General features: G+C 43.9%; 1 protein-coding gene across 6 annotated transcripts in view; it reads left to right on the top strand.

The window, feature by feature from the left end:
• Nucleotides 1-12900, top strand: part of ZNF462 (zinc finger protein 462) — a 142094-nt gene that overhangs the window by 94581 nt on the left and 34613 nt on the right. For all 6 annotated transcript variants that reach the window (XM_068552045.1, XM_068552047.1, XM_068552046.1 and 3 more), the window contains exon 8: nucleotides 11492-11759. In XM_068552045.1, the coding sequence (XP_068408146.1) occupies nucleotides 11492-11759 (268 nt within the window). The remainder of the gene's footprint in view (nucleotides 1-11491; nucleotides 11760-12900) is intronic.

The following is a 12900-nucleotide window of genomic DNA, read 5'->3' as shown; positions in this document are numbered from 1 at the left end:
AGCCCTGCCTCTGAGCTGAATCCACACCCCTCGATCGGTCCCCTCCCCATGGCAGCGATCCTCACCTACAGAGTAAGCCAGCCAGTTGTTGCCAGAAGGGGCAGTGCAGTTGGCTTTGCCCAGAATCAATCAGTCACAAACTAGCTGCCGAACACCTGCCACGTGCCTGGAGCTGGGGTGAATGTCAGTTACATCTGTTTAGAGCAGTGTAAGAGATGCTCATTCCACTCCGTCCTGCAGTCCAGTGAAGGAGACCAAATTCTTTCATCTATAGAAAACACTCCATAAACACTAAAAGGCAATTTGTCGTTTAGTGCAAAATATATGATGTAGATTTTAATTGCTGTGGAACTGAGGCCCTTAAATCACCCCCCGCCCCCAAGCCCGTGCCAGACGCTGTACTTTACACACTGCTCTCCTCTGTTTCCACGGCACCCTATGAAGTCGTGGGTGTCACTGTCTCCGTTTTACGAATGAGGAACCAGAGGACTGGTTAATTGAGGGTCCCCAAGGGTTACGAGGAGGCTCACATGCATGCTCCGGGGCGCTGAGAAGTTGGCTGTTTTCCAGGTGCTCCCTTGGTTTCCCCATCTGTAAAATGGGAAGTAACACATCTCATGTCATAAGGTCATGGTGAAGATCAGTGAGAGACTTGTGCAAAAGCACCTGATATACCTGATGACCTAGAGCTGCTAAGCCAGTGAAAGGTGAGCCTGGATTTCACTGCCTGGTCCTTCTGCTTCTTGGAGGTTTACACCCTACACCTGAGCCCAGCATCGCTAGCAATATTCCTGAGGGGGAGTTTGGAGTGGGTGCAAGAGTGTCTGTCCGAAGAGAAGAACCTACTGCTTTAATGTTATTAAAAATACAGCTTTACCCGGAGCCAGGATTTTCTTCCACTGCATGGGAAGAGGTGGAAAGAAAAGGAAAAAAACGGGTAAGAAACCCACTGGGTGTGTTGGTTCAGAGACTCCCGCTGCTGGGGGACAATTTTAGAATAACCGTGCGCTTTGAAATGTGGCTGCTCGTTCCTGTTCTTGATCCGCCATCGTTATCCTCACCCGATTTCCATACCGTCACTTAGAGCTCGACATGTATCTAAATATATACACTTCTCCTCAGATGTGTTCTTTCCTCTTGGTTTGCTGAGCTTTTGAGAAATCTCTGCATCGTTCCCTATGCGGGCTCTCCCTGTACTGTTTGTTGCAAGCTAGACACTGTGACCGCCTCCTTGAAGTCTGTAGGTATCTTCCCTCCGGTCAGGCCTTGAGGAGGAAGCACGGTGGCCTTGCCCATGGCCCATGAGCTCTGCATACCGTCTGAAGTTGCTAGCGAGCTCTCGACTATTGCGGCCAAGTCACTGATGTAAAAGAGGCTTTTGTACTCCACGTTGTTGGTTGGATTTTCCATGTGGTAAAGACATCTATATGATCTAAACGAACAGCAGGAAGCATTACTTCCTCATCGCACAATTCCAAAGAGTCGCAGGTGAATTATGCATTTGGTATTGTGAGAGCGTCTCAATGAACAATGGCAGATGCCACCCAGAGTTTCCTCCTGAAAAATATTAGAAAAGGGCTCCTTCGCCATGCATTCATTTGCTTCGCGACAAATTTCCAGCCGGTTTCAAGGAGGATTTTTAAGAACACACACTTTGAGTTACAAATACCATTTAGTACAGAAGGAACACCTGTGATATTTGCTAATGGCTGTGGCAGAAAAAGAACGTGTTTTCGAAACTGGGGCATGCAGGAGCCCCGGGTTCTGTTCCTGTTTCTCCACTGACTGACTGGGTGACATGAAGCCATCTCTGCTTTTCTGAGCCGCCGCAAGTCCTTTTGCAAAATGAATAGCCTTACACTACGTATCTGGGAGGAGAGTGCATCCATGAAGGAGGAAAATTGGTAAAACATTTCATACAGTGAGGATGCAGTGCTAAAAGTCTGAAAGTAATCCATGAATACCTTCTGGATTGCAGAGGCCTCTATTTTCATGGCCTTAGGTGTTGACTATAGCAAAGTCATGGTGCATTTAAATACATGGTACCATTACACCTGTGCATTTCACGAACATCTGTGCCTGCCACGGAGCTGTGCCTACCAGTGGGTGCGAAAAAGGAGAGAGAGTTTCATACTGATTCATCCAAGGTGGCTCCCAGGTGTCCTGATAGCACCTGTTTTAAAGTTCAGACTTTTTGCTGATTTAGGGTGAAAGACAGAAATTATGCCTGTGACTTCTTGGGATGGTCATGGATCATGAATTTCCTGCCATTCAAATTCTCAAATGTTTCAGAAGCCATTCTCCAGGTAATCAAAAAAGACCCAGGCTTGTTTCAGTAAAAGTGGATCACTGTTTCAATGGGACGGTTCTATTAACCACAGTGTTCAAGGAGAGAGTGACATTTGGTTAATTGGATTTTCCTGTTAAATCTGGGTTTTCCAGAGCACTTTTTCCAGTTTGAACTCTTTTTTTTTTTTTTTTTTAAAGATTTATTGATTGATTGATTGGTATGTTGGGTCTTCGTTTCTGTGCTAGGGCCTTCTCCAGTTGCGGCAAGCGGGGGCCACTCCTCATCGCGGCGCGCGGGCCTCTCACCGTCGCGGCCTCTCTTGTTGCGGAGCACAGGCTCCAGACGCGCAGGCTCAGCAGCTGTGGCTCACGGGCCCACCTGCTCCGCAGCATGCGGGATCTTCCCAGACCAGGGCACGAACCCGCGTCCCCTGCATTAGCAGGCAGACTCCCGACCACTGCGCCACCAGGGAAGCCCCAGTTTGAACTCTTTTTGGGTCTTTATAACACGTTCATTGAGCACCTCTTTTGGGCCAGGCCCTGAACTAAGTTCTGGGAGATAATGAACTTTAAGCAAGTTATGGGTGGATAGTTGGATGGATAGATGCATGCATGGATGCATGGGTAGATATCCTGCTTGCAAAGAGATCATAGTCTGGTGGAGGCAAAATAAATTAACCTGCATGCAGCATGAGTACTAGCAGGAGAGCCTGAAGGGGGAGTTGAATAAGTGTATCTAGAAAGATCAGGGAAGATCTTCATAGTGATGGTAAATTTGAACTGAGTTCAGTTTTGAAAGATGAGTTTGCCAGGCTCAGAAGTCGAAGAAGGATATTGCAAGAATGTACAAAGAAGCAGCGAAAAAAGCACACAGAGTGAATGTTAGGAACCTTCCGTGTGGCAGTAGCGCTGAGTGGGAGCAGTGTGGGTGTGGAGCGGGGTAGGTCTGGGAACATGAAGGTGGGCCGGGGTACTGATACTCAGAGTTTGGACATTTTTCTTGTAAGAAGGCGTGAGTACCTTGATCATATTTGCTTTTAGAAAAGAAAGGGATCTTAGGGGGAGAAGAAACTTGAAGATAGAAAGCCAGTTAGGAACGTCCTGCAATGCAAGTTCACACAAGCAACCGCAGGGGCCTGAACAGAAGCAGTGGCTGTGGAACCGTGAGTGGGTCACAGATACGGGCTTCTTGGGAGGTTGAACCGACAGGGCTTTTTCACTCACTGAATGTATAGGACGAAAGAGAAATGAATCAAGGGTTTGTTCTGATTTTATTGACTGGGTAGATGATGATGTCACTGGGGGAAAATGATACAGAGAAACAAATGGGTTTGTCCCCGATTATAGGACCTAGTGAATTGCAAGTCCAGGAATTCTCTTTGCTTTAGGTCAGACTTCCCTGGATTCCCCCGAAAATATAGAGAAAACGAGAACATGAAGCTTCATGCCAAATAAGGCCTTTGAGAGACCCTTTCAGTGAATTTAAGGATGATGGAATGCTAAATCTCAGCCCCTTTTCTTTTCTTTTTTTTTTTGCTGTTTTTGTCATTTTGAAGACTAACTTTTTGTTTTGTTTTGTTTTCCCTGATCATATTTCAAGGTTTTGTTTTTACTCATCAGAATGACAGGAAGTTTTCCGTGTGTGTTTCCTTCAAGTTTGGCCTCAACCTTATTTTCAGGATTAGGCGTTTGTTTTTCCGTTTGTCTCCATGACAACCAAGCCCAGAATTCCTATATATAGTCATCCAGTGCCCATTGTCCCCCCTGGCCATTGTGTCATAATCTTGTACATCCAGGCCAGAGAACTCTACTGATGATAGAAGACAAGGAGGTGCCAGAGTCCTTGGCCTGGAGGTTTTCAAGGCATAATCACAAGAAGGAAATAAAGTAACGTGGCTGCCTTTAGAGATTTATGTTCCCCTTTAGACGCTATCCAGGAGGAGTTGAAATGGCTTGTGTTCCAAAGCTTAGTTTCTAATACAGTTTTCCTTTGGAATGGCCCAGTGTTCTATCTGGAGAACCTTTCTGAGAGTCTTCAAAGGAAATACGTGGAAAGTTGAATTGGTGATTTGAAGTTGGTCGTGTTCTGGATGCCACATTCTACTCCCTGTTAATAGCAAGAAATGAACAGCAGGTGTCTTGAGAAAGAAATTGAGTTTCAAAGGAATTCAGATAGAACCTAAGAAATCTTTTAAAGTAAGTAAACCTCTTGAATCTGTGAATCATCTTGAAAGCTCTATGCTACAAACAGTTCTTGTAACTTAAAACAGAGAGATAGACAGACAGAGGTACAGGATAGAATTTAAGAAAGTTGTTCACAAATTCAATCCAGGAAACATTTTCTTAAGTACTTTTTTGAATGAAAGGACCATGAGTCTCTGGCTGTAAAAGCACATAAGATACTATTGCTGTCAACCTAAAATGTAAGCCCCACGAGGGCAAGGATCCTTGCTGGGTTTTTTTCACTGATGTATCCCAAATGCCTAGAAGTGCCTGGCACATTGAAGCCTCTCAATAAGTATTTTCTGAATTAATATAAAATAGGGTCAAACATATAGATAGATACAGTTGAAACTTATTTGATATAATCAAGACCTAGTTTCTCAGTGATATTTGAAAATTTCTTAATGCAGGGAATCCTTTTGAAAATGCTTTAAGCTTTTTATTTTCACTCAAAAAATGCATTCATTCACCAAGATTGTGCTGTAGGTTTCAAGCTTATGTATTTGAGTCTGGGTCTTGTGATTGGAGTTCCCCATTTTCTCTCTTGCATAAACTGTGATCACCTATACTACTTCCAGTTTCAGTTTCTTTTAAGTGGGATGATAATTTAGACATTTGTGGAACAGTCTTAGAGCACAGTCCTTTTAGACTTTTATGTTCTCCTCAATCTTTTATCTTGCCAAAACGTAATTTGACAGTAATTTTTTTTAACAACTTGACTTCCTCAAATCTTTTCCAAGCACTTAATGTAGCTTTCATAGAAATGGCAACTTTTATACCCATCTTTCATCATTTTAGGTAATATTAGTTAAATTGAATAAGCTCAGTGACAAATATAAATATAACAGTTACAAAGAAGTTTGGGAGAAAATAAAACTGATCTTTGTTAGCATTAACTCAACTGCTGGAAGCAGAAGTGGATGGGGCTGCTGCAGAGTGCTCCAACAACCAGCCTGGACCCTGTTGCCGTGGGATGTTTTAAGGTCAAAGGCATAGAGCGATAAGGCCGAATTTGTTGGTGGAGGTTGCTTGCTTAAGAGAACATATATAAGTGTAAGCTGAAGTATAATAAGATCCAGATGAAAATCACTATGTGTGTGTGTTGACAAAACACAGGAGAACAGAGTTCTGTCTGGATTGTTGAGGGAAAGCCTCACAGAGTAGGTGACGTTTCAGCTGGGTTTTGAAGGATGGATAGGGATTTGCCAGGCATAAAGAAGAGGAAGAGCATCAGGGAGCCCTTGCTCAAGGATTCCCAATGATGAGATATGTAGAAAGTGCACGGAGTTGGGAATTAGCCAAAAGTGAAGCTGGAAACGCAGGCTGAGAGACCAGACTGTAGAGCTCTATGTACCAAGGAGTAGGCTTTATCCTTGAGCCCTGGGGCATAATCATATCATACTCATGTAAGTGATATACATTATATGTCTATGACATATATGCTGGCCAAACGAGAACAGATCTTGGACGAAGGAAGACCAGCTAGGAGGTTGTTAGAGTTGCCCGTATGGGATCCGAGGACGTGAATGAACAGTGGGAAAGGTAGGCAGGGCCCTGGAGAGGAATATGATGGGAGGTAAGAAATGACATGTGTCTCTGGGATGTGGTACCTGGTGAAATGTGCTGCCACAGGAAACATCTGACAGTCTGAAGGAGGAATCCCACAGCTTGAGCTTGAACGAAGTGGTGAGCCATTGACTCACATTCAGAACGCCAACGGAGATGCGTGAGCAAAGATGGTGGCCGTGTGCGGCATGTTGAGTTTAAGGCGTCCGCCAGACATAGAGTTTTTCAGCTGTAGGTGAAGACTCAGATCATGTCTAAGCTCACTGATAAGCAGGAGGATTCTCTAGCTCGTCACCAGCAGATACCTGAGTTGCTATCACATACATGGAAAGACTTGGACCCTTTTTGTCCTTTGCCTGAGTTTCTTAGCCATTGTATGATAGGAGTTGATGCCATTCCCAAAGCTTCCTGCCTGTTAACTAAAGTATGTCTTTAGCTGCTCTCTTGTCATTGTTGGTGTGCCTTTCTCAATTTTTCTAGGAGCAGTGGGCAGTATTTCCAGCATATTTGGGTCCCAACGCAACCCCTATACTTTGGGCATTTACCGTATTTGTTGTTAAATTATCTACAGGTAATATTCTGTTTCTGGTTTCTTATACTACCAACCTTCAGTTGCCAAATCACCTGCTTTTCTGAAGAAAATTACAATCTGTGCATCATTTTGAACTCTGCTATTTTAGGACTTGAAGATTTTAAATCCTTCCTTATGCGATCTCCCTCACCCTCCGATGTACATATTTTTCTGCTCAGACTCATCCTCTGATCTTTATTTCTTTTCCCTGTAGGAATTAAGTCACTTTTGTTGTTGTTGTTGTGATAAGAATGTAGTTGTTTAATTTCTATTTATGACTTAAGGTGGAGGTGTGGTGAATTGAACATTTAGGTAGCTTCACGTCTGGTAGTGATTTCATTAATTAACACACTAGCTAATACTAATTACGTTTATTAATGGAACTCAAGGTTCTCTTGACATCCTCCCTCCATCTCCCTCACTCCTACTTCCATCAGTCACCAAGTACTGCTGGTACTGCTGATTTTGTCTTCTTCTCCACTAGGTTTTTGGAGATAAGGTGCCTCCATTGAGACTTTTTTTTTTTTCTTTGCAGTGAATCACAATCAGTTATTTACACGTCTGTCTGAGGCAGTGAGTTGCTTGAGGGCAGGGACCATGTCCTACTGTTCCGGAACAGGGTCACCCATTGACTTAGATGTTCAGTAAATGATTGCCGAATGAATGGGTGTCATTTAACCATTTGCCCCCCCCCCCCCCGGCCGCCTCTAAAATTTGCTTGCCTAAAATCCTTTTGTCTTTTATTTTCTCCTGGTACTGGATTTGCCCTGACCAAAGAGCCTCTCTCCCAAGTCTGCATGAAAATCTAGCTCAAATATAATTGAAATCCTGAGCTGTCCAAGAGCCACCGGAAGACACCCATCTCCCATTTGTATTCGTGTACCTTTCTTTTCCCAGCCAAATCCCCCCTGAGGAGTGTTAGAGCGTTACCTTTCGAGGGCAGTTTATCCGGCATCTAACTTAAGCATGCCATTTGGGCAGACACATCTCCAGTGCTGGGTATTTGCAGTGCTTACCTGTGTAGCGTGCTTAGGGAAATGTCCCCTGGGTGGTCCCTTTTTTTTGTTTTTATAAAGCATTTTGAAATTTTGGATATTCTTTTTCTTTCCCGGGAATCTTACTTTGTTGATTCTTTTTTCCCATGTGCTCTGAAATGCTGGTTTTAGTGTTTTCTTTGGTATTCAGTTTAATGTTTTTTTCTCTTTGTGATCATTTCTACCTAGTCGGATGTTACTTTCTCAGCTCTTTCAGGCTTACTGCCATCTTCTCTCTCTCTTCTCTGCTGTGTGTTTCTTGCTGATGAAACACTCAGATATTCTCGCATGTTCTTCCGACTTGCATCACGGGACCCCGGAGGTCAACCCATGGAGTCAGATGCCTGATAGACAAGTTTCAGATTTTAGAGTCAGAGAGATCTTTGTTCCAATCCTACCTCTGCCTCGGTAGCTGTGTGGTCAACCATTCTCAGCCTCAGCCATCTCATCGGTAAAATTGGCATGAGAACCTACGCCGTACACCGTAGTGGTGAGAATTCGTTGTTGGCTGTTCAGTAACTTACAAACCCCTACCTAGATGCGCTGTGACCATCCATTCTACAGTTCTGTTATGATCTTGCTTTTATAAAATCATCTTCCTATTATAGACAGTTTACAAAATGGATAGCTCCGTATAACTTAGCTAAATTTATTTTATAACTGCAATTATAAATCATAATTTAATTTCCAAAACTTTGCACGTAAATAAAGTCACAAGTCAGAGACCGACACTCTTTTCTGAGACTGCACATCTCAGGGATGGGTTAAGAATGGATGGACCAATGCCCTCTTTGCTGTTGGCTCCATCGTAGATATTCCTGGCCATTCAGGCGGTGAAGGTGTAACCTGTACTCCTGTGCTTTAGCTGCTGTATGTTCCCATGACCACAGGTCGGGCTCTGCAAGCACAGAGTGTTTTTCCTTTCCTTTTCTTAAGCTTGGAATGAAAGAAAAGAGTCTTAATGATGATCTTTAACGTATGTGACATGCCCTTCAGTGCTAAGAATCTGTGTGTCTTTCTAACCTGGGCAAGCATCATCTTCTGCTCTTCTTTCTGGCTGTGCCTCGTGAACAAACTGGGATTTTATGTAGCTCAGCAAGTGGGCTTTTTTAGGATCAGTGGAATCAGACACACTCACGTCTTTGTCGCATTAGTGCCTGAAGTGCTGAAATTGTACATTATTCACAAACTCCAAGTGAGAGCGAGGAAGAGTGTGTCTTGGCACCAGAGAGGACAGTACAGCTCTCAGAAGACCCAACAAGTCATCACCTGGGCGTTACTTCAAATGTATCCTAAGTGGTGGGATTTGCTTCCTTCTGTAAATAAACCTGTCCATCTGATTTTAACCAGGAAAGAAGGATTTTATGACACGGATACCTACAGGTGTTCTTTTCACACTGCATTTGTGAAGGGTGATAAGCTGTCCTTTCTTGGAATGCTTTCTCCACGACTTCTTGCATTTTTATTTCGAGTTTCATATCACACAGAAATACTGGTGCTAAAATTGAGACTGCGTTTTTTGAGATGGGTGGAATGATATGCCATAGACCCTAGAAACAAGAAAAATGTGTTGAGTCGGACCCCTCTCCCTTTGGGGAGTTTATCCAAGAGAGTCTTACGTGTGCTCTAGGTTGGGGGTGGCAGAAGGTAGGGGAGACACATTGACCTGGTTTGTCTTCTGATTAGGAGCCGGGTTGTAATTTTGTTTTAAAGGGACTGGAGCTGTCCGGTGCCTTGTGTCTGAGTCTTGGAGGCCGTGGTGTCTGCTTACTGAGAAATGGGCTGTTCCTTTGTTTTGGTCTCTGGGGAGATTTGTGGATGGTCGACAGGTCAGGGCAGTCGGACCTGACTTCGGCCTTGCTGGTCCCAGGATTTCTTTCCTGTAGAGCTAAGAGCAAACCGGGACCAGCACCGGCGAGAGGGCAGGGCTGGCTGGGGTACTGGCGTGGCAGTGCTTTCCTGGCAGCTCAAGTCCCAGTTAACAGGAGAGGCGGGCAGAGCGTGCTTTGTGCTTCATTGTGCGTGTGTCTGAAGCAGAAACGAGTCTTGAGAGCTTAAACAGAAAACATCTCAAACAGTCCATGAAATGGTAAACAAACCTGCTGTTGAAAGAAAGAATGAGAAGTTGACAATTGCATTATTGTGATCCTGAGTGGGTTCATCGGCTAGGGTCGAGGAATAAGGAAAAAGGAGATAAAAAGAATCGGGTGAAATGAATTCAGTTGTGTTATGTCTTTCTTCCTTTGTCTTCGGTTTACACCTGGTAATGAACCCATGGAGGCTCGGAGATATTGTTCGAGTTTCCTTTTATGTGTGTGTGTGTGTGTGTGTGTGTGTGTGTGTGTGTGTGTGTGTGTGTGTGTGTGTGTGTGTGTGTGTGTGTGTGTGTGTGTGTGTGTGTGTGTGTGTGTGTGTGTGTGTGTGTGTGTGTGTGTGTGTGTGTGTGTGTGTGTGTGTGTGTGTGGCAGGTTTGTTTACAATTTCCAAAGGGCTTTTTTCCTCAATCCTGAGGAATATGAATTGAGGAGGGGAGGAGGAAACAAGAAGGGGAGGAATTTTAGTATTTTGAAGACAAGAGGTGACCCCACAATAAGGGACCTGCTCTGAGGCCGATGGGATGGATGGTACCAGTCTCATCAAATATGGGTTTTACAGAGCCCCCGCGTGTCCCGCCTGGGGAAATCACACTTTGGAAAATTAGGTGTCCATCAAATCAGGAGGAGGCTGGTACAGTTTCTGTCCCGTTTCCCCCCCCTGCTTTTTGAAAGGCTTAAGAAAACAGTCCTTTGTTTTCTTTTCAAGGAAAGTTACACTGAAATTCATCTGTGTGGGATTCACAGACGCCATTTGTGTCATTCATGGGCAGCCGTAGGTTATATAGGACAATGGTGGTGATAACGTTGGTGAATTCCTGACCTCAACATTCAGAGCGGCGTGTTGGGAAAAGGTTCAAGACCTTTTTTTCTTTTCACTTTCTCTCTCCTTTTTAAAAAACTTAAAAAAAAATTATTATTTAAGGAAGAAACTGAGATTTTCCCACCTCCCGTCTACATTAGATTTCCCCACCACATGACATTGGAGCGTCACAGGCTTAAGATTTGTGCCTGTCACTTCCAGCATTTTCCTCCGAATTGCAAACTTTCAAATACCTTTCAGGGAAACTTGTTTGGAATTTCATTTTAATGAGATTTACGAATAAATCTCCATCTTAATGCTGACTAAGCTTTAAACATCCATTCCTGGAGAACACTATTGGATTTTTATATTTTAAAATTTAAATCACTTGACAGTGAAGGCATAAAACATTTTTATATTTGTGAGTGCCATGTGCTTGAGCATTTCTGTTAAAGAATTCCCCCCCCCCCAACCCCCGGTTGGCTTGAATAATTCTGGGCTGCAAAGGAGGAGATATCGCATCTTCTACTTTCCTTTCTCATGTGGATGCCCGTGTACATTGTGCGGGTTTATTTATCTCACCTACAAGGATGGGTATTCTGTGGCAGCCTGTTGCCACGCTGCAATTTCCTTTAAAAAAACAGTTTACTTTCTTCCTTCACTTTGAAACCTTTAACCTCAGAATTTTATTTTTAAATGCTGTGAACCCTCAAAGTCAGATTAAAAGAAGTGACGCTTCCTCCCTACCTGCCTTTCCCCAGAGATGCGTTGTAGAATGTAAATGAAGATGAAAGCTGGGATCATAGTCAACCCCTTTAAAAAAAATAGTCAAAACTAATGTTGGGGGTTTTCAAGTGTCAAACCTCCACTGTGTTCTTTGTGTCTGGTGTCATCTTCCCCCGTCTGTCCACAGATTCATCCTACTCCGAGCCTCCAGATGTTCAGCAGCAGTTGAACCACTATCAATCCGCTGCTCTGGCGAGAAACAACAGCCGTGTGAGCCCCGTGCCTCTTTCTGGAGCTGCGGGGGTCACTGAGCAGAAGACGGAAGCCGTTCTTCACTGCGAATTCTGTGAATTCTCCTCTGGCTACATCCAGAGCATCAGGCGCCACTACAGGGACAAGCACGGTGGGAAGAAGCTCTTCAAGTGCAAAGACTGCTCCTTTTACACAGGCTTTAAGTAAGTGGCATGAAGAACAGCCCTGAAAAGCAAGGTGGCTGCACCCGCCTCACCCCTCACTGTACTCTTCCCTTTCACTCTCCTATCTGGAGCTCATGGGAGGCCCTGCCTGTGGGATGAAGAAGGGGTTGTTGGGTCCAGTCTTCACAAGAGGAGGCTAGTTCCAGAAGACTGTTTTGGGGGTTTGGGGAAGAGATGAAGAGCTATATCAGAACAAATGAGTTTAAAAATCAGAGCAAATGGGCGCCCAAGGAGTGTGAGATCATGGCAGAGGATTTCCCTGAGCCAGTATGTGAAACAATGAGTGTTTGCCCTTTGGAAAACCACCCCCTCACTCTCACCTTTTATTTTATTTGTCTTTGGGGGAAAAAAAATGTCTTCTTGGAAGCAAAGTCAAAGTCAAGAGAGAACATCAGCAGTAGTGACGCCCCTGCTACCCTTGTAGAGAATTCTTATTTCTTAAGATCATATTCTTGAAAGACACCCAGAGAACCAAGACTCCACACTGGGAAGACTAAACTTGAACAATCACAGAGAGATTGTTCCCATCTAGGAAAAAAGATAATCCAGAGTCACCTTTGCTCCTGTGTATGACAAAGATTGGAATGCTTCCTATCATTTAATCTAAACTCCTGTGATTTCATCTCATCCTGGGAGATACTGTTTAGGTTCATGGTTACGAGTGTAGAATATGGAGCCTGACTACCTGGGTTTGAACTCCAGCTTTGCCACTTAACTGGCTGTGTGACTTTGGACAAGTTACTAAGCCTCTCTGTGTCTCTGTTTCCTTATCTGTAAAAAAAAAAAAAAAAAGACAATAATAGTACCTACCTCGTAGGGCACTTGTGAGGAGTAAAAGAACCGTAAATGAAGCCGTAAAGTACTTAGCATAGTGCTTGGCACAAAGGAAACACTAATAAGTGTTATTGTATCATAGATAGAAAGCTTTTATAATAATATTAAATGCTATAGTCCAGATATAAAGCTATTATCTGCTCCTGCTGCGTCAGGGCCTGGGCTTTAGGTCACTCCAGTATTTCAATACACACTCCACACAGAGAGGCTGGCGAGTAGGCTTCATGCCCCCCAAAAAACATGAACTGATAGAAAAACAAGTCTCTTTTCCACCAACATTTTAGTT

The sequence above is a fragment of the Eschrichtius robustus genome, chromosome 10 (assembly GCF_028021215.1).
Source record: "Eschrichtius robustus isolate mEscRob2 chromosome 10, mEscRob2.pri, whole genome shotgun sequence".
NCBI classification, from domain to species: Eukaryota; Metazoa; Chordata; class Mammalia; order Artiodactyla; family Eschrichtiidae; genus Eschrichtius; species Eschrichtius robustus.
Note: the sequence above shows the minus strand (reverse complement) of the source record. Positions and strands in the feature narration are given on the sequence as shown.